Below are 19,886 nucleotides of genomic sequence, written 5' to 3'. Positions count from 1 at the left end.
GCCAGAATGCCCGCGATATTGATCAGTTCATATAGGTACTGATTGCGACGGATAGAGGGATCATACAACAACGACTGTGACAGATACAACACGGTTCCCACCCCTTGCGACGCTCTCTCCCTTCTCCCTACTCTACTTGGACGACGGAGCCACCACGGATGGGTGTATGTTAAAAGAGAAAGGATGCAGTATGGATTTCCTCCTTCAACATGATCTCACGTTCTCTACCCCGCGAGATGCCATCAGCAGAGGGGGAAAATCGGGCGGTGAGGCTGAAAGGACATTGGAATTTTCAATCGAACACGCGACCCTTGGACCAATTTTTAGGGCGAAACAGTCGTGGCAGATTGCGAGAGGCTGGCCAGTGTCATTGGCCCGGCAACTACTCAATGGCTGCCGCTGACTTATTCGCCCGTCATGAGAGAGTTTGCGTGGGGCAGATACGAAAGTACCTACGGAGTACGGAGTACGGAGTAGATGTCAATACAGTACTATTAATATGTATGGAGTATTACAGTACTTTCATGGCCCATCACGAGCCAGGCACCCGAAAAATGGAAGAATTACACTTTTGGTATTATTCTTAGGATTTAGTGTACGGAGTATAGTAGCAGGCGTCTGTCAAGCTCACAACTCATCCTTGGCTCCCACCAGGGTTCGTCATAGATTAGGCTGAAAAGCCTCCCTCTTAAAACGTTCGTCGTCATAGTACACTCTCGCCACCGCTCGAGATCAGGGATACCGGAATGGAGCTAGAGTACAATCAGCACATTACAGATGCAAGAAACGTGGTAGGGTCCACTCACCACTTCCATATGGTGCCTGTGAAGCTCCCGGTGTGGGCATGAAGCCTTGCGGTGGCATTGGTGAAGGCTGATGTTGTGGATATGACGGCCAGCCAGCTGCTGCAACAGCTGCTGGGGCAGGATGTTGACCAGTCACTGCCCCCGGAGGAGGCAAATGGATGTCGCGGATCAGTTCCACCATTTTTGTCGCGTCCAGCCGAGCGTCTACATACGTTGAGGCTTTGGGGAGCACGCTGAGTAGGTACGTGATTTGTGGTGGCAGCGGGGGAGGAACAGGGAACGCTGCCAAACCGGCCGGAGGGTTCGTCTGACGTTGCTGCTGTTGGTTGATACGACGACCAGCCGCACCCTTCAAAGGTGACTCGCCCCGTGCCATCTTGCGCGGGCCAGCGTCCTCGAAATCATCCGGGTATGGCCGTTTAGGAGAATTCGTGGTTATCGAGTCGATAACCTTCTGGATCGGAGAGTTGACTACATCGGGTACTTCGATGGAATTCACCACAGAAGTCTGGGCTTCTTGGGTTTGGGTGGGAGATATAACGGGATGGACGCTGATGGTGTCGAAGGTGGTTGTGCTGTAGCGGCTGGAGAACAACTTCAAGTCGGGGTCTTCAGGGAATAGTTTCCTCATTCTCTCCTCCAGTGATTGAACTTGAGCCAATTCGCCGTATTTGGATTCATAGTCGTGCAGATAAGCGAACAACGGCTTTGCTTTGGCCGTGTATTCTGCGTCGTCGTGAGCAAGTAAACGTTTGACCGTGGTTTCAAACACCGCCCTGGCATTTGTTACATCGTTGATCTCAAAGAGATGCTTGACATATTGCAGAGGCAGATAGTCATCCTCCGGGAAAAGCTTCATGCCGCGATCAAGGATCTTGGTACCAGCGGGATCGCGATAGCACTGCCATTCGATGCGCGCCGACTCAACGTAGAATTCGCTGGTCAATTTGCCCCGTTTTCGCGCCTCGCCAAAGACGATTCGGAACCCACTAGGACCTTTTTCGCCGGGCAAGCCTTTTCCTTGAACTCTCCTGGTCGCACGCATAAGAGCAATCCAGACGTGTGAGATGGTACGACTCAACATGTCTATCTGCGCGTGGGCGCTTTTTCTGATAAGCTCAATCTGACCGTCAACGACCGCTTTCCTCGCCGTGACATTGGCAGCATTAATTTCATCCTCTTCCCCTCCATTAGCCTCGCCGTTTGTCGCAGCCGCGGCTTCTATTCTCTGGATCTCAATGGCTTCTCGAGAGGCAACCTTCTTGATCAAGTCGTAAAGCGCATCCAAAACTTTGTCATAGGGTTCACGGATTTTTTTCATTCTTTCCTTGGCCCCTGGATCTGCCCCTTCGTCGTTCTGTGTCGAGGATTCGACCCGATCTGCGAGCTTGAAGGCGAGGAGTGGTGATTCAACATTGGCGGCAATGCCCTGGTTCAGAAGTTTGATGCCGTCGTTTTCTAGTCCATTCGAGAAGCAGAACTCCACGGCATCATACCACATCTCTGGCCAGAATTGCAAAGCCATCAACGCTTGCTTGAAGGTAAACAAAATTCGATTTTTGTACAGAGCAAGATCCTCGTCTTTGATCACGAGATTATCTTCCTTTTCCCACTGGACCCATTGTTTCCATACGTGAACTTGATGAAGATATTCGGCATGACCATCATACCCCGCTGCCGGCGGTAAACGTGGTCTGGAGGTCCGCTTAAGGTCTTTGGTCAAATTTTGTAGTTGGGTGTAGGCAGTACGTGCTGTCATGTACACTGGAGATTTTTCTTGTAGATATTTTCGACCCTAGAATCACTTAGCACACAGATATGATGGGGACGGCTTTAACCTACATTGATCTTGCTAAGCCCCGTCTCAAAAGCGTCGTATTCCTTCCAGAGGACTGTCGTCGCGGCTGTAGGTACCGCAATTGCTTTTTGGTATGCTTCTCGCAGCGTGTCGACTTTTGCTGCGTCTTGCCAACCAGTACCTCCAATCGTGCCAGGTCCACTCTTCAAGAAGGTGATATAATCCTGCCACAGGGGCCCAGAGCTCATGTCCATGCCGATGGTCTTGAGAGCAAAACTGAATGACTCGTTGATGATGTTGTAGGACCTGGTCACATCGCCGGATTGCATACTGTTACGCCTGCGGATGTAATTGATGTATAACGTCCAAAGTTGCACGTCAAGAACTTCAAGGAGAGATCGGTTGAAAAGCGTCTCCATTGCACGAAGCCGATCGTGTTCTTCCTCCCATTTCACATAAGCGCACCATTGTTCGGCCTAGAGATGGTCAGTCGTGAAGGGCAACAAAATTAGGGATCACAACATACAGCTAGGGGAAACACTGTTAGGTACTGCTCGTAGATGCGTCTGACATCGTCTTGCTTGTTTCGACTCTTTAGTTCATCAATCAGTTCGAGATATGCAGCTGTGTCTCCTCGCGGGTCGTCTTTGATGCGATCCTCGAGAATGCCAATCACATCATGAGCTAGTCGAGACTTGGGTAAAGCTGCACTGACGGTACCATTCACATGAGAACGGGGTGGAGAAGGTTGAACTGGAGCTTGAGTGGCAGGAACAGTCTGAGCAGGTGTAGCAGTTGCAGCACGAGGCGCATCACCGCTTGGGGGGAGAGTGGAAGAAGAAATGTCAGTGAGACTACCAGCGGCCTGGACAGGAGCAGGAGTGATTCCATTTTCTTGTTCTGGGGACTGGGAACTTCTATCAAGGGGATTCGAAGGGACAGCAGTATCAGCAGCAGGAGTCGGTGCATCGAAATCCAAACCAACGGCTGGATCATAGACATCTGCATCATCTTCATCATCCTGCTCCGCCTCTTCACCTTCTTCTTCGTCATCATCCACTTCAAACCCACCCACAATCCGAGGTTTGGATTGCGCCTGCGGAGGTACGGGAGTCATGGACTCTGCCATTTTTGGCGTCGCGGCTTGCGAGGAAACTTGGCTGACAGATTTCATGGGAAGAGGGTGAATGGAAGACTGAGTCGGAGATAGTATTGGATCAGAAAGATTATCGACAGGAATTTGTTCTGATGAAGATGCTTGTACAGTTGATTCTGCTTCGGCTGCGCCGACGATAGCACTACCAAGGCCAGCCTGCTCCACCGTCGCAGATGGTGACAGATGCTCCTGGTCTGAAGAATCCGCCATGAGGATGTTAGAATTGATATTAGACAGTGGGGTGAGAATCGAAAGGAGGCAATAAAGAAAGCAAGATCTGCGAATGTCAGTGTCGAATTTGATCGCGACGTGGGAAGGCTGACCAGAGATATCCCCAAGGGCTATGTGGCAATATGAAACAGGAAGACCATGACTTTTTATTTGTTTGGAGAGACACAAAGAGATTCGTTCCGAGGATTATGGGTAGAGCAAGGTGTTCGAGTTGATTGTTTTGTCAAATCGATGTGAAATCATCGACGGCAAAAAGAAAGGGCCACAGCCGTTGAGGACATGATCCACCGTATAAACTACACTATTGGTTGCTAAAGTACGCGCTAAAACGCGACCTATTCGATGGTCGCGACGGTTGATTGAATGCGTCTTCAAGTTTCCAAGCGCCCTCCAAAAACCACCGATACCACACATTTTGACTCTACATTGTACAATCTCCTGTGTAAAATCTTGGACCCTGATTCTATCTCTTCAACTTTGAGCGCCACTGCCCTATCCACATCACACTTCTCGCAAAGATGTCTGTGGTCTCGCTTTTGGGCGTCAAGATCATGAATAACCCTGCACCGTTTACCGCTCCATATGAATTCGAGATCACATTTGAGTGCCTTGAGCAACTTCGAGAAGGTACAGACTCTTCATGACGACCCTGAAGCACACAATCACTGACCCTAGCGACTCAGATCTAGAATGGAAACTCACCTATGTCGGCTCTGCAACATCTGCAGAACATGATCAAGAACTCGACTCACTTCTCGTTGGACCAATCCCCATCGGCGTGAACAAGTTCATCTTCGAAGCCGATCCACCAAATCTCACACGTCTACCCTCGTCAGAAATTATTGGTGTCACAGTCATTCTTCTCACCTGCTCCTACGATGGTCGAGAGTTTGTCCGTGTTGGCTACTACGTCAACAACGAGTACGACAGTGAAGAGTTGAACAACGACCCGCCCGCGAAGCCCATCATAGAGCGTGTGCGACGGAACATTTTGGCGGAGAAACCTAGAGTGACTCGATTCGCGATCAAATGGTGAGGACCATATTGAGACCCAACTCAATTCCCCCCCGAACTAACACAACTTTTCTTTTAGGGATTCTGAAGAATCAGCACCTGCTGAATACCCACCAGATCAACCCGAGGCCGACACCCTCGACGACGATGGAACAGCGTACGGTGCAGAAGAGGCGGAGATGCAAGCCGCACTAGAGAAAGAGCTCGAGGAGACTGAGACCGCCGCACAAGACACACAAAAAGACGGTGATCAAGAGACGGTCGAGACGAAAGAAAAGGAAGAAGACGAGGAGAGCGAAGCCGGCAGCGAGGATCTCGAAGAAGAGAGCAGCGAATCCGAGGACGACGAGGAAGACGAGGAAGGCGCCGAGGCCGAAGACACGGAAATGGCTGACGGTGAGGATAAGGCCCCTGCTGCCAACGACACAAACGGTGAACAGAAGTCGGCCGACTCTCACCCTGAAGTCATGGTTCATTAGACCCGATGTTGTTTCTTGAATCTCAGCAAGGCGTCTGGAGTCGAACAAAGCTGACTTGATGGATTTGATGTAAACATGGCACTGGATGAAACAAGAAGACAAAGTAATGATTTTTTTCCCTTCCTCGATGAGTCGTTATTGTTTTTTGAAGATGAGCATTGAACCCAGCGTCGGATGACCACAGTCAGCCATTCGATAGTTGTCATACCATTAGACTGGCATGGTTCTATTCATGCTCACAGAACGAAGGAAATGATGTACATTATGACTTTCAATTTCAGCCTTAGTTTCGGTGTTCAACGTAGGCCTAACTATCCCAGGACGACACTTTTCGAGTGACCGTCCGATGACTGCTCGCTGCATGTCTTTGAAAATCACAGCCTCGGGGAGAAATGAAATCCAAATACGTCGACGCGTGAAGGAAGAATTCATATTGGTATATAGTACAGGGAAGCGAAGAGCATTGACCTGTTGATATTACGCTGCAATGTGGCTTCCAATGTCAAGTCAAGAAAAGTTCCAGGACAGAATGCTTTGCAGTAACATAAAAAAAGTCACAACACCTCCTGAACGAGGTGGCTTGCCTGCTGAAACTTAAGACTAACATGCACGGCGAGAACAGAAATGCTGTCGGTCCGCCGTCAACTCATACACCGCTGTAAACGGCGGTAACATTCCTCCCACATTCAACACGCTGTTCCAGTTGTACTTTTCGCCCCTTGACCTTGACAGTATGTTTCGGCGTGAGATGAAACCGGTGCTCTTCCTTGCGCCCGGCTTCAGCCTCTGCGGCGGCGTCTAGTGGCTTGATGTACATCGGGTTGGGGACGTTGTTCCTCTTGCCCGTGCCGAGTTGGTAGAACTCGTTGCCACCCCACCACAGCACGTCGGCGCCCCAGTTCGTGTCGTTCTCGCTGCTTTTCTCACTGGCGTCGAGGTACGTCACGTTGTCCATGACCGCCGAGACATGCGTCGCTCCTACACTTATCTGAGCCATCCGAATAGGGATCACGGACTTTTTACGTTCATCGTATTCAAAGAGGCCACTCAGCGCGGGTATCTTGGTCAACCCGTCTTGAATGTGCGTCCATCGGCCATTGCCCAGTGCGCCTCTGATGCCCGTGCCACAAGACCATGTGTCGCTTGTGACGCGGCCCAGTGTGCGGATTTCACTAGGCTCCTCGGACGGGCCGACCACACGGGTTGCGTCGACGGTGAAGAAGCTGTTCTGTCCACCTGCCGAGATGGACGTCACTTTTGGGACTTGATTCGTGCCTTGGTAGTACTTGGAGATTGGTAAGAGGGAGGGGGTGTCGACATAAGGGGCCTCCGCGTTGTAGTCGAAGCCCAATTGTCCAGAAGAATTGTCACCAAACGCAAAGACACGGCCTTCTTTGTCAAGGACAAGTGAGTGCGTGTCACCCGAGGCCATCTTTGCGATATCAAAGCCCTTGAGCGTCGTTAACTCGTGGCACATATCATAAGGGCCTTCGGGTCGTGTGAGCCAAGTCACCCCCGGCACCCCAAGCTGACCACGATTAGGAAAGTCTTCGGTACCAGACGCGGCTGAAAAGACACGACCGGAGTTTGTGAGCAAGAGGACATGCTCGAGGCCGCCGGAAATGGCAGTGACCTTTTCACGTGCACCGAGGCCTTTGGGCGCCAATTTCCTGTACGCGACGTCGGATGTGCTCGACCAGAACGGTATCCATGAGCTCTCACTCATTTTCTTCCCGGACTCTTGGTCTAGTTTTGAGACAGGAACAGAATAGACCGTGCCATTCTTGCCGAGTCCGATAATTCGATCTCTTGACAACACAATAGAACTGAGGTTCTTGCCCTTCAGCGTGACTGTGGGCTGGACTGTATCCTCTGAGTATCCTTTACCCCACTGCACGAGATCTCCGTTCTCAAGAACAGCTGCACCGAAGTTCCGATCCAGTTTGAGGTCCCGCAATAGGACATCATCGAAGTAAGGTATCCTGCGTGGAATTTTGACGTATGCTTCGTCCGAGTCTGGTGCGACGACCTTGCCGGTATTTGAACCCCAAGCATAGACTCCGGGGTTCTCCCAACTCTTCTTGACTTGTAAATGTTGCGAGCTTATCAAGTCTCGGATTTCCTCTTTGGATGCGCCCTTCTTCTTCTTTGACTTTTCGATCACCAGTTCTGGGGGTTCCTGTGCCGGGGCTTCGGCTTGGACATGGTTGGGCTGTGAAGCGCTGTATACTACAGCGATAGATGCCACGACAGCGAATATTGCCGTAGATGGCCTTTTCCATGCTTGATGATGGGCAGAATGATGGGCAGAGGCATTGTGGATATGGCGTCGGGAATTGTATAGCTGTACACGCGACCGACCTTGAGTGAGTCCTGGTCGTTGAGAACGTACTAGACTGCGCGCAGCATTTGTATTGAGCTTTGTCAAGGCCATGGCCACGGTCTCATTATTCAAGGGGTTCGGGAATGGTCCAAGTCATCACCTCAAGATCATTTGTGAAGAAGATAAGTAGTACTCTCCGTACATGAATGTCACACTTCGTATTCGGAAATCGAGGACGTCATGTCGTGCTTATTTCACTATGATCGACTCCGAGGCTGCGGAGGTTCACCGGGTGCTTTTTCAGTGGACAAGAACAATTTACAAGCCACCGCAGCCCATTCCCAATCAAGTCATTTGACATTTGATGCCCACCATTTGTGCTGGCTCAGTGTTTTTGCCGACTGTATCAATAGCTGGATGGCAATGAAAAGGTGTTGATGGGTTTTCTCATGAGCAATCAAACAACAAAAGACAGAGCCAGTCTGTCGTGAACCATGTCCGCCGCAGACAATGTTGCGGACAACGAAGAAGATGCCACCCTAGCACAACTTCGCGATGCAGACACAGACCTTGATCTGTTCAGGTTGGCCGGAGACATAGATGACTTGTTATTAGACGCCAGTCTCGATGAGTACCAGTATGTTCATCGCAAAGAATTTATTCTGTATTCATCACTAAGCGCAAAGCAGACAATATCTCGATCAGTTGGACGCCGCAAGAAGTCACCTCGACACCCTCCTCGCCGACACGGCCGCGACGCTCGACGAACTGTCCGAGATTTCGGCCTCCTTCAAGGCAATCGACGCGCAGACCAAGGCCTTCCAGAAACAGTCGGCCAATATCCTCGAAGAGCAGCGCAGAAACGACACGATCGCACAGGAGATCGCGGACAACCTGCGTTACTATGAGCCCCTGGAGAAGATTACACGGCGACTGAACGCGCCCGGTGCAGGTGCCTTTGTTAGGAGCAAGGACTTTTCGGACATGTTGATCACGCTGGATGAGTGCATAGACTACATGCAGACCCATCCGGGCCACAAGGAAGCCGAAACCTATAGGTCCCGATACAGGCTCTTGCTCACGAGAGCACTCACGCTGGTGCGGAACACGTTCATGGCCGGCGTGCGGGAAACCACCACCGAAGTCGCTGGCAGGATCGCGGCGAAACAGCTCAACGACACCACCATGTCTGCTCTTCTGTACGCCAAGTTTCGCGTCGGCTCGGCGGAGATGAAGGAGTTGGGTTTGGAAATCCAGAAGCGAGCGGTTCCTCCCGCGGACGCAGAAGCCGGCACGGAAGGGGAGTATCAGAGTCTGATGAACGAACTGCATTCGAGCTTTGCCGCCTGTCGAGCACGGCTGATACTGCCACTCGTCCAAAAACGCCTGACCGAGGTAGGCCAGGCGCCGAGCTCGAAAGATCTGGTCCAATTCGCCCGGGCGAGCATAAGCTACATTCGCGGCATCTGTCTTGACGAGTTCGAGCTCTGGTCGGAGTGGTTTCACGGTTATCGTGGACTGTACGACTTTCTCGAGTCCATCTGCGAGCCGCTATACGATCATCTCCGGCCACGAATCATTCACGAGAACAAATTGTCCAAGCTTTGCTCACTCGTCACCCTTCTACAGACGCGTTACTTGCATGACGAAGAAGAAGATGGCCCCGCGGATCTCAACCAGCTCGACTTTTCCATGCTCATTCAACCAGCCCTCGAGGATGCGCAGACACGCCTCGTGTTCCGTGCCCAGGCCCTTCTCCGCGACGAAATCGAATTGTTCAAACCCCATCCTGAAGACCTGGATTACCCTCGGCGAACGTCCGCTCCTCCAACAACCACGACCCCTTTGTCGGGTCGTCGCAAATCCCGTGAACCCACAACACCGTTACTCAAATCGCCTGAGATTGTAGACGAAGACTCGGGCGAAGAAGGCGCTTTCTCTTGGACCTTTGCGTCTCGCCGCGCGGAACTGCGAAATTGCTACCCAACTCTTTCGAAAGCGATCCGCCTGCTACATCGAATCTACAGATTGGTCAACTCCTCCGTCTTTGACGATCTGGCTCACCAGATTGTCCATCAAACCACTGTATCACTACACTCGGCATCCGTCCAGATCAGCTCGAAATCCAGCCCTGCCGATGGTCAGCTTTTCCTGCTGCGTCACTTGCTCCTCCTCAAATCGCAAATCGTCGCCTTTGACATTGAGTTTGTCACGCCAGACGTGAGTTTCGACTTTTCCGGCGTGGCCAGCACCTTTTGGGAACTCCGTGAACGAGGTGGCCTTTTCAACCCGCGAAGCTGGATGCGTTTGTTCAGCAGCGGTGGGTTAATACCGCGGGTTGTCGAGAACATGCTCGACGCAAAAGTCGAATTGGATGGGAGGTTGAGGACGGTGATCAACGACTTCACGGCCGGGTTTGCGAGTGACATGACAAAGGATCTGCCACGAGATGTCGACAAAGTCAGCAATAAGAACAATGCGCTCGAGAATGCGGTCTCGTCGACCAGGAAACGTGTTGAGAAGGAGATACCCATTCTCAGGGCGAAGCTAGAACAGTACCTCGACGACATGCGGACTCGAGAGACACTGGTGGCCGCGGTGGAAGATCAAGTAGTCCAGATATACGAGACATTCTTCGATGGATACGTGAATCGTTTGAGTAGTGGAGGCGGGAAAACGAACGGCGCCGGCCCGATCTCGAGAAAGGGCAAAGGTCCAGAGAGCGCGGTTTGGGATATCGATGCGTTCGCCGAGTGGGCAGAGGGTATGTTTAATGTTGCCCTACCGAATGTCGAAGATGATGGAACGAGTCATCCTGGAAGTAGGAGTTTGTCGAGAAGTGGTAGTCCTTAGCTTTGTTTCCCGCATGGAATGGTGCCAATGACATGATGAGAGCCAAAAAGTGGCATAACGCTGTTGTCGTTTTCAATCTCCACCGTATTGTGATTCAGGTCTGCGACCGAGATTCAACTTGCCTCGTCCTGTTCCTGTCTGGAGTTTTTGTGCTCGTTGGATCCAGGTCGTAGCCGCTTCGTGTACGCCTCCAGAGATTGTACATTCACGCCGAACCAGTTCCTGAATTTTGTCAACCAAGTCGTTGCTGTCATTGCTTTCGTTTTCCTTGTCGTCATTATCTTCAACAGACATGTCCTCCATCTGAGATTTCAAATCGTGTCTGCTGCCACCACGCGCAGTAGCTTTCTTTCTATTCCCCACGATTCCAATGTTTCTCGTGCTCGGAATCCGCATGAGCGTCAACTCGACGTCGATGCCGATTTCATCGGCCAGGGCAACCACCTTGCGCGTCAGGCACGCGTACATGGACTTGTCGTCGTTGTGGGTTGCTGCTTCGGTCTTGGCCACCCGAAGAGCCCTGAGGTCTCCCGAAGCAGGTTGCTCCACTTTGTCGTTGGCGCTGGCAGAAGAAGAAGAAGAAGAAGAAGAAGGCGGGTGTGTTCGATTGATGTCCTTGGGCAAGTAGCGATGTTTGGCACCACTCAGAGCGTGAGAACAGCACGGGATCGCCAGGAATGGTAGTGGATTTTTGGGGCTGGAGAGAGCCGCGAGGATCGGCGTCCAGGGTGTGAGTTCGTCTGCGTGGTTCGAAATGATGAACGTTCCTGGCTTGAAGATACCATCTTGAAGGTTGGCGTTGGGAAGTAAATCGTCAATGATGACACCCTGCGTGACCGCGTCGAGGAATGGCTTGGGCACGCATATCATCTCGTGTAGATGTTGGTTCATTTCGAGAGCATCCCATGTGCGGCGGCGCCTAGCGTCGAAACCGTGGCCGTTGTACCCTTCCTTGATGAGCACGTAAGTAAGGACGCCGTTGCCGCAGGCCACGTCGACGAAACCGGGGAACGTCCCTGGCGAGTACATTTGCTTCCAGAGCTCGATTACAAAGGCCGCGATGGACAGGTCTTCAAAGACGTGCTTGGACGGCTCCGTCTTTTCGACCCACCGAGACATGAGGTCCGGGGCGTACTGTTGCTTCAACCGACTGTACGTATTTTGGACAATGTGTTGAGGGAGGATCGTGTCTTTGATGGCCGACGGTGCGGTAGAGAGACTGGCTGCCGTGGTGACATGGCTGCTGTTTTGGTGGCCGTCTCCATTGTGCTTGGGCTCTGGACTTTGGGGCTTCCGGTTGCTGTTGTTCTTTGACAGTCTGAGGAAGGTCTTGAGGAGCGAGATCATGGTTCGATGGAGCCTACCAGTGGACGACTGATCGACCGATTGAGTAGTAAATGGAAGATAGTGTACTGAGAGTGTAGCCGTCGTGTCGGTCGCTTGTTCAAACACATACGCCAGTGATTTGACCGTAGGATGGTACCAGGGCACGTCAGTCTCGCTGTCGACGTCCGGAGCGTATATCACCACACGACCGCCGGCGGCATCGGCACAAGTCGTCTTCTTCGACAGCTCGTACACAAAACACCACTGTTCCAGTGGACGGTCCAGCCGAGGGTTGCGAGGAACAAGTCTCCTGTGAACCTGTCTCACGAGGATTGCGCCTTCGAGTCGCGGGGCCTTGGAGCGCCCGTCGGCCTCCTGATAGCCTTTGCTCTGCACTCCATCGTCATTTTCTGCCGGATACTTGCATTGGTTCTCCTTTTCTGAGATCGTCTTCAAGATCTTTGCGCTGTCATGCAAGATGTCGGCCCGAAATAGGTGGGTCGAGTTGAGGTTCGGATTTTCCAAAAGAACATTCGTGATTTCGGTGAATTTTGCTTCCGTCAGCCAGGGACAATCTTGTCGAAAGTCCTGATGAGTCTGCCATGCCTCGGAGGTCGACCGAAGGAGGGACAGACTCATGCCTGGTAAGTGATCCTCATTCGGATAATGGGCCAACTACTCCTGTCAAAGTCTTGTGCGATCCTGTTATGGCTGGAGGGGAAAATGCTTGGTCCACTATTTAATAGTACGAGTAAATATTGTTGAATCGTGTCTGCCTCGTCCAATCAAAATATTACAGTTACAGGCCACTCGACTTTTCCAACAAGAAGCCAGTTTTCACGACTTGTCAAGAGCATTCTTTTCCACAATCCTCTGAGCTCGGTCAGCCGTTCCTAGCAGATGGCGGAGAGCATGGAAACTTTGCAGAGAGACAGACTTTTCTGGCGACACTATGAGAAGATGGGAAAATAACACCAAACACAAGCCCAATTTGATTTGAAGTTCCCAATTCACAGTACACTTTTTCGTCCCTGTTGGGCACCAATACGACGCCCCTCGCTTCTTCTACCGTGCGTACAGTCTGGCCATGTGGGCAATTCTTCAAAGAGCTCCTTCTCGAGCGGACTCCTGGAATGATGCACAATTTGATCAAGTTGCTGTGACATGGTGTAGCCTCGCACAATCCTGTCCCCTACCTGTTTCACTAGACTAGTCTTCAGACTCTAACTCCGTCACTCGTCCATGTAGTTCCACCCAAGAACCCAGCATCTTGTAGAGTACCTCGGAATCCGGCCTTGCGCGATGAAGGTTGTTCAGATTTGGGTCGTCGGGATTCAAAATCCTCGCGACCTTGCCCAATTTGTATGAAGCCAACCCTGGGAATCCGTTAGTAAGTTCTGTGCATCCATGAATGCTTTCTCTTGGTACTGACCAGGCATAAACCGCATGAACTCCCTAGTCACAGACCAGCACTTCTCGAGAGGTGGGACCATGCTCTTCAGGGACATTCCGGCATCTGCCAATAACACCTCCATACAATGACGATCAAACCAAGAGGTTGAATGCTCAACCCAGAAGGATTCAGGATTGAGACCTGCCTTTAGCAGTATCTGCATGATCTCTTGAGGGGTTTTGGCAACAGGTGGAAACGGCTAGTCTACTTCACCTAGAAATAGGCGTACTCGGCCAAACACTTCAGAAGCAAACCCGTCTTTTCTCAGCATCTTCTCGAACTGCTTGTTTGTGACACCTTCGTTGTTGATTACGCAGTCGACAATCACTTGACCGTTCCCGTCGAGAAAGGCAACTTCAGGTAGTCTTCGAGGTAAGCGTCTTCGCGTGCGACGTACGGTTTCAAAATCAACGATGAAAACGTCCTTGGGCGACTTGTCCTTTGATTCTCTGTACCGAATCGCTTCAAGGGGTAAATTGAGCCCTTGACAACCTGAAAGAATGACTGATGATCAATCACGTTTCGTCCGATACCCAGTCGTTTACGTCCAGTGGTGAAAGTCTTCGGGCCAAAATTGAACGGATCCGGCAACCGTGCAAGAGGCCGCGAGATCAGAGACATGACGTGGACACAGTAATCGCAGGTGGGCCACCACTGTGAACAGTCCAGCCGAGGGCACGAAGACGATCATTGTTGTCTCGAGTCCCAGGCTGACTTGATCCGCACATTCAAAGTGATGCCCTTTTAACCAGAAGCCTGCACAGGTCTTTGCGCCATCAGCCTTGATATTTGACAATTTCAGCTGGTAGAATTTGAGATTTGCTTCGAGGCGGTTTTGACGTCGCTCTGGTGTGAAGTACTTTGAAGAACCCCCTCGGTATGCTTGCTTGTACTCGGCATCGCTGGGACGCTGTAGCTCCGCGGTAGAAGCAACAGTAGAACCGTTCGGATCTACGTCCGAATCATGTGCGTTGGCAGAGTCAGCTCTCGTCGAATTCAAGTGATACTCATAATGTTTTTGAAGAGCATCATAGGTCAGATGTCCTCTGCTGGGATAAGTCATGTTCGGGAAAACTTGGCTGCAGTCATTGTGACCACACTGGAGCGGACTGCCAACGTGGCAGTATAATCTATGACGTTCAAGCTGGCGCAGCGTTACAAAGCCCACATATGAGCACTCCTGCTCGTGGCATTGCCACACACATCCTAGATGCACTGTCAGGACATGCACAGCCACATGTCTTTTGGTATATCGTGACGCCTTGATTCGGTAAGCACAGCCGGGCCACGGACAGATGTAGAACATTTTGGAGCTTCCATCAGCGATCTCTGTCTCTGGAGTTTCGCAGGAGTTTGGATCCCGAGAAGTATCTTCTTCTTGCTCAATATGCTGCATCTCGACAAGATTGTCAGAAGCATCAATCTGGGAGGAGCAATTAAAGTCATGTTCTGCAACCTCTTTGATGTTCAATTGCGTCCGAAGCATGGAATACAAAGGATCCATGGGCCCAACGCAGCGTCCAGCCGCACGGCTGTAAGTCGAATCCATATGCTCGACAGCCATGTGGCCCTCCCAATCTTTGTAGTCGCGGAATTCTCCAGAGTCCACGTGGCAACTTACATCACCACAGTACCACTTGAGCTCTGGGCCACCGTGTGCTTCGAGATGTAGGTCGATGGCGAATTCGTACTCGAATACCGCTCCGCACTGAGGCACCCTCCACAACCAGCCGGCTGAGCTGTGTTCTGCATACACGATGTTGCTTAAGTCCGACTTCTGAGCCACCGAAACATGCTTATGGACACGATACTTTTTTCCTTCGAGATCTTGGACCGATATCTCCTGCAGGTGATAGACCTCACTTCGGCAGCAAAGTACGGTTGGATACATTGTACCAAGGCATCGCAGGTCTCTTTTGGGTTGCTAGAAGACAGAGCTGTCGGACGTGAGTCGCATGGACCCCTACTATGAGAAGATGCGATGTCGTCTTTGCTGCCTGGTACTCTAGGCTCGTTTCTGGCATCTTCTGGAGCAACTTCTCCTTCTCCTTCTTCTTCGTTTTCTTCTTCCTCGCCATCAATTCGGCTCAACTCTTTTGGCAGGCGATATTCGTCGGCTTCTTTAGGTGTCTCATCTGTATCGTTTCGAGTATCTTTGAGCACGTCCTCCGAGTTGACACTGCTCGCCCGGTCATAGTGCAAGTTCAGAGGTATGGGTGAATGGGTTTCCTTGAGATGCTGAAGAAGTCCTCTCTTGGTGGAGGATTTGATGGCATTTCCACAGTCTGGACAACGAGTTGCACCAGTATGAAAAGGGATATCCCAATTAGAATACTAGGAGGTAATCCCAACAAACCTGACCTTTACCTTCCCTCTATTCGCAGCGTGTGGTGTAGCAAGTACTGGCGCTACAGAGAATCATCACATGACTTTATTATCTTGACGTTCACTTGTGCCCACGTACACTCGCCATGTAGCCATTTTTAGGCCTTTTTTTTCCGCTTTTGACCTTGAGCTCTGACTTTTGATAGACTACCAAAAAAAATGCCAAAAATTTCCAAAAATGCATAATTTCGCCCACGCTGGGGGTCGAACCCAGAACCTTGAGATTTCAGAGAAGATGGCTCTATAAAAGTCTCTGGAATAATGTTAGTAGTGTCCGGAACGAGGAGTTTGGGGCAGTCCCTACCACGCGCTAGCCATTGTGCCACGCGGGCTTGAGGTTGCATTTCCATGCCAGATTTGAACAATAATTTGAGAAGTAAAAATCATATTGTGGGTTCTGTAGACGGAGTTGAAGAGAGATCGGGAGACATTCTGTGCCCCGCAGGGGGGGCTGTGTGTAGGACCGGGAATCCACAAAGCCAGGCCCGGATCTGGATATGCCTTCATGTAACTCCATGTCAAGTATTCCATACCCTGTTTGATGGTGCCACACTTTGTGCGTCGAGAATGTATGTCACCAATCAATGGCCACCTCCTTTTCGACGACTCTGGGCTCTGCGTTGGTCGGGATTAATCCAAGGGAGGACGAGCTCAACCGTTGGACGCAGGTCGTTAAAAGTGGTAGAGTACGTCGGGCCCCTGCAAAGCTTGGAGTAATGTGGAGTATCACTCAAGGACTTCCTCCAATCCAGCATGCTACACCAGGCTAAATCTAGGCGGTGGAAGGTATTCTACATCTCAACAACTATTTCCTTTTAAAGAACTTCAAGAGAGACTCTGACACCGGCGTCGAATTTCAGGCCGAATTCTAGCGACTACGATCATTGGTTTGAGGCAAAAAAGAACTGGGGGAGGGGGGAGCTTGAGTGGGACGGTGCGCTCCTTAAGATTCCCTTGATGCACCAGTAACGACTGCAAATGTGTCGGGACGACAAGGAAATATGGTCTATTGGTTGCTTCATGCAAAACAGCTATCTATCTATGAATACAAACACAAGGAAATCTTGATAATCATTCTAGCCACGCGTTTTGGGTATCATTCTTTGTGTATCTCAAACTCATTCAAATCATTCTCACCGAGGTCAGCAATCAACCGGACGTCCTCTCCTCCTCCAAATCAGGGCTCTCTGTTGCGTCCTCTTCCTCTCTGCGCTTTTGGGCAAGTTTGGGCTTCGTATTCGGCGCTAGCCTCTTCGAGTTAAGGGCCTGGACGGCTCTCTGAAGTGTCTTCTTCAAAAAAGAGGACAGGGTGACTCTCTGCCGTGGCTTCTGCCTGGCGCCGTGGAGCGAGTTGGGCTTCATACTCGTTATTGGCCTCTTCGAAATAAGGACGGGAACGTCCCTCTTAAGTGTAATTCTCGAGGTTGAGGCGAGGACGGTCCTGCTGGCTTGTGGCTTGTGCTGAAGGGAACAACAGCGCCGGCACCAGACTTGGAACACGCGGCCATGATGGTGGAGCAAAGCCGTGCATGTCGAGGCGAGATACTGCCTATGAACGAAAGGTGGTCTGGGTGGGCGCCGGGTATAAGAAAGGCTTCTGCCGACGCGGCGTCGGGGGGAACCTAGTGTAGGTCTCTCATCTCTAACGACCATGCGTTTGCTTGAGCCCTCTGTTCTCGGAGCCCGCGACTCAAGCTCCATGTCTAGAACGGAAGCAACCTTTGGATGCTGCGGAGTCTGCGGGTGAGTAGGCTGCGAGTGAGCACCCTGAGATCCGGGAGACAACATCGTTGTCGACATGGTACCTAGGACGTCATCCTGCTGGCTAAACTTCACATCGAATGCCTCGGCCATCCCCCTATGTTTGAGCACTCGGTTTGCACTGTCTGCATACGGTTTGCCCCCGTCGGTCGTGTTGAAGACTTTGAGGATGCTGAGGGCGGTTTGGAAGCCAGCTTTTCCTGGTTCTTCTGGGTTGATCCGTGCGATGCCATCGTCGACGGGTGCCTGGAATTCTCGGATGTCTAGTCCTTCACTTCCGGCGCATCTTCTGCATCGGATAAGAGCGATTGCTGCCCGCTCTCATCAACCCCATAATCGCGAAAATCTATAAAGCAAGGAACGAATCCGATGTTTTCTTTTGTGACGTCCTCTGTGAGGTCCGGATGCTTATCGACAGCATCTTGATCAATCATATTGCGGCCAGCTTCGTGTTGTTGGTTTTCCCGGGCTCTTGAGTTTCCGCGTCGATGTTCACGGGCTCAAAAGATGGCAAGATCTCGGCCTCTAGCTTTCCCTCTGGAAGGTCGGCAAGTTGAAGAAAAGGATCGCTTCCTTTGACCGGCTGCTGTCGAAGCTTGTGAACGACACCAGAGAGGAGCAGGTAGTACTCCTCGCTGAAACAAAACTTCACAAATTTACATGCAGCACTCTCCCAGCAGATATCAGATGTTTCATAGTCAAAGTGGCAAGGTGTGCCTCCGGAAGGACGCCAATTTTCGATACCCGTAGTCATTGGTTTCATATGGTGTCGATGACCCACGGAGGACGACAAGAGCCATCGAAGGGTTGGATGGGGAATCAAACCAAGTTCACCGCGACCACAACGATCAATGGGTATACCACAAGTGAGCCATTGCCACAATGAGCTCTTCGATTTCAGCGCTTTCGCGATTGGGGTTGTCTTTTTCCCGCCGGTCGCTCTTGTTTCGCATTTGCTCGTGTTTCACATAAACGATGTCGTAGAACGTGCCATGGTTATAGTCGTCGGGCAAGACACTATCAAATGCGAACGAGCAAAACGGATCATTTCGCCGCCGCAATTTCCGGCGCTTTCTAGTATCCAGGCCATATGCGTTTGCCGCGATGAAGATGTTCTTCATGAAATAATCAAAGTCAGGAACCAGTCCGCTGGTCTGCCCATGATCAAGCCTTGTCTCAAAACTTGATAGACCATGCTCGTCTTCACATTCCTCGGGAGAGGTGCTCCATGATGGCAGGGATATTCGCTGGCAAAGGTTTGTTCAACCGACCGCCAAGTCTCATATCAGAGAAGGAACCCGGGTTTCGATCTTCGGCCGCATCTTCAACTGCGAGCACCATAGCTGATACAGCTCGTAAAAGTATTTTTTCGTAACGCTCGATTCTCGATTCGACGAGGAAGAATACAGTAAGGCTTAGAGAGTCTGTAGCAAGTATATATATGATGTTAGGCTGGGGCCATGCCAGGCAGTATGTAGCAACCTGAAAGAGTAGTAGAGGCGAATCAACTGCCTGTGACACGATGTTCTTACAATTCGCCAATAAGATATACTCCTCGGTTTTTTTTTCAGGCAGTGACATAGGGTCAAACATCAGGTAGAGGTTTCTCATCAACAATCAACAATAGAAGTGAAATGAAAGTTGCAGAATAACTTGACACTCAGTTCTCTTCCGGTTTTTTGAGGCATATAGAAAAGACAAAACTTCCTACATTGACTGCTTACCTAGATACTCACAGATGTCGGTGACGGAGGAAGCAAATTTCGTGGCCACACTTCGTCGAACAGTTAAGCGGTCAATTAATCCACCTCCAATTGCAGCAGCTCACTCGGGGCGTCGAACATAAAGACATACACTATCACTGGTTAGGAAATGTTTGTTGCTATCGTTCATACAAGAGACTTACCGAATTCGAGGGGTACAGCCTCTATCTCATTGCAGGATCTTGTGTGTACTAGCTAGTCATAATAGCATTAAACGACGGCTTCCTCTCGACGACTCTAGGCGTTAGTGAGCTTCAATCCTTCAATCAAACCAAAATGGATTCGTTACAACAGCACTATTGATCACAATATCAGGAAGCGATTTAACTGCTCGACAATGGTGATGTGCAAGGAGGAATAGACCTCTGTCTTCCTCTCCGGCGCCGTATTGACACGGGACTCTACCTGCGCGCCATGAACAAGGGGAGCCAGAAGGTGATGAGCAACAGGATTCAACCACACGCAGCACCAATAACGTCTCATGGAAGGGCCAGTTCACCAAGCACTGGAATGCTGCTCAGGAGGTTGCGAGAAAGGC

General features: G+C 50.9%; 7 protein-coding genes and 1 non-coding gene across 9 annotated transcripts; 2 read left to right on the top strand and 6 right to left on the bottom strand.

The window, feature by feature from the left end:
- Positions 1 to 541: 541 nt before the first annotated feature.
- Positions 542 to 4,202, bottom strand: PV06_02773. Of its 2 annotated transcripts, XM_016403495.1 has the most exons (5): positions 4,084 to 4,202; positions 3,131 to 4,037; positions 2,649 to 3,080; positions 807 to 2,601; positions 542 to 752 (listed from the first exon to the last, which is right to left on the bottom strand). In XM_016403495.1, the coding sequence occupies exons 2-5, from the start codon at positions 3,968 to 3,970 to the stop codon at positions 733 to 735; spliced, it is 3,087 nt and encodes a 1,028-aa protein (XP_016267392.1). In that variant the 5' UTR covers positions 3,971 to 4,037; positions 4,084 to 4,202; the 3' UTR covers positions 542 to 732. The 2 variants fall into 2 exon arrangements, with proteins under 2 accessions (XP_016267392.1, XP_016267391.1); XM_016403494.1 differs by having other exon boundaries at positions 542 to 2,601.
- Positions 4,203 to 4,381: 179 nt separating this feature from the next.
- Positions 4,382 to 5,654, top strand: PV06_02772 (histone chaperone asf1). The gene is made up of 3 exons (XM_016403493.1): positions 4,382 to 4,618; positions 4,675 to 5,023; positions 5,085 to 5,654. Exons 1-3 carry the CDS (start codon positions 4,510 to 4,512, stop codon positions 5,482 to 5,484), a joined length of 858 nt encoding a protein of 285 aa, XP_016267390.1. The 5' UTR covers positions 4,382 to 4,509; the 3' UTR covers positions 5,485 to 5,654.
- A 195-nt stretch (positions 5,655 to 5,849) lies between these two features.
- PV06_02771 (uncharacterized protein) lies at positions 5,850 to 8,042 on the bottom strand. Its single transcript, XM_016403492.1, has one exon. It carries the CDS (start codon positions 7,916 to 7,918, stop codon positions 6,131 to 6,133), a length of 1,788 nt encoding a protein of 595 aa, XP_016267389.1. The 5' UTR covers positions 7,919 to 8,042; the 3' UTR covers positions 5,850 to 6,130.
- A 137-nt stretch (positions 8,043 to 8,179) lies between these two features.
- PV06_02770 (uncharacterized protein) lies at positions 8,180 to 10,710 on the top strand. The gene is made up of 2 exons (XM_016403491.1): positions 8,180 to 8,444; positions 8,497 to 10,710. Exons 1-2 carry the CDS (start codon positions 8,302 to 8,304, stop codon positions 10,658 to 10,660), a joined length of 2,307 nt encoding a protein of 768 aa, XP_016267388.1. The 5' UTR covers positions 8,180 to 8,301; the 3' UTR covers positions 10,661 to 10,710.
- Positions 10,570 to 12,625, bottom strand: PV06_02769 (uncharacterized protein; the record flags this gene model as incomplete). Its single annotated transcript, XM_016403490.1, has 1 exon — positions 10,570 to 12,625. The coding sequence occupies one exon, from the start codon at positions 12,623 to 12,625 to the stop codon at positions 10,733 to 10,735; it is 1,893 nt and encodes a 630-aa protein (XP_016267387.1). The 3' UTR covers positions 10,570 to 10,732.
- A 370-nt stretch (positions 12,626 to 12,995) lies between these two features.
- Positions 12,996 to 13,494, bottom strand: PV06_02768 (uncharacterized protein; the record flags this gene model as incomplete). The annotated part of the gene is made up of 2 exons (XM_016403489.1): positions 12,996 to 13,362; positions 13,419 to 13,494. The coding sequence occupies 2 exons, from the start codon at positions 13,492 to 13,494 to the stop codon at positions 13,196 to 13,198; spliced, it is 243 nt and encodes an 80-aa protein (XP_016267386.1). The 3' UTR covers positions 12,996 to 13,195.
- Positions 13,495 to 13,980: 486 nt separating this feature from the next.
- On the bottom strand, positions 13,981 to 18,926 carry PV06_02766 (uncharacterized protein; the record flags this gene model as incomplete). The annotated part of the gene is made up of 5 exons (XM_016403488.1): positions 13,981 to 15,282; positions 15,336 to 15,724; positions 17,447 to 17,874; positions 18,450 to 18,734; positions 18,793 to 18,926. 5 exons carry the CDS (start codon positions 18,924 to 18,926, stop codon positions 13,981 to 13,983), a joined length of 2,538 nt encoding a protein of 845 aa, XP_016267385.1.
- Positions 16,014 to 16,156, bottom strand: PV06_02767. The gene has a single exon. It is a non-coding gene; the product is annotated as a tRNA-Ser (tRNA).
- Positions 18,927 to 19,886: the final 960 nt, after the last annotated feature.

The sequence above is a fragment of the Exophiala oligosperma genome (genome assembly GCF_000835515.1).
Source record: "Exophiala oligosperma strain CBS 72588 unplaced genomic scaffold supercont1.2, whole genome shotgun sequence".
Taxonomy (NCBI): domain Eukaryota; kingdom Fungi; phylum Ascomycota; class Eurotiomycetes; order Chaetothyriales; family Herpotrichiellaceae; genus Exophiala; species Exophiala oligosperma.
This window is presented reverse-complemented; position numbering and strand designations above follow the sequence as displayed.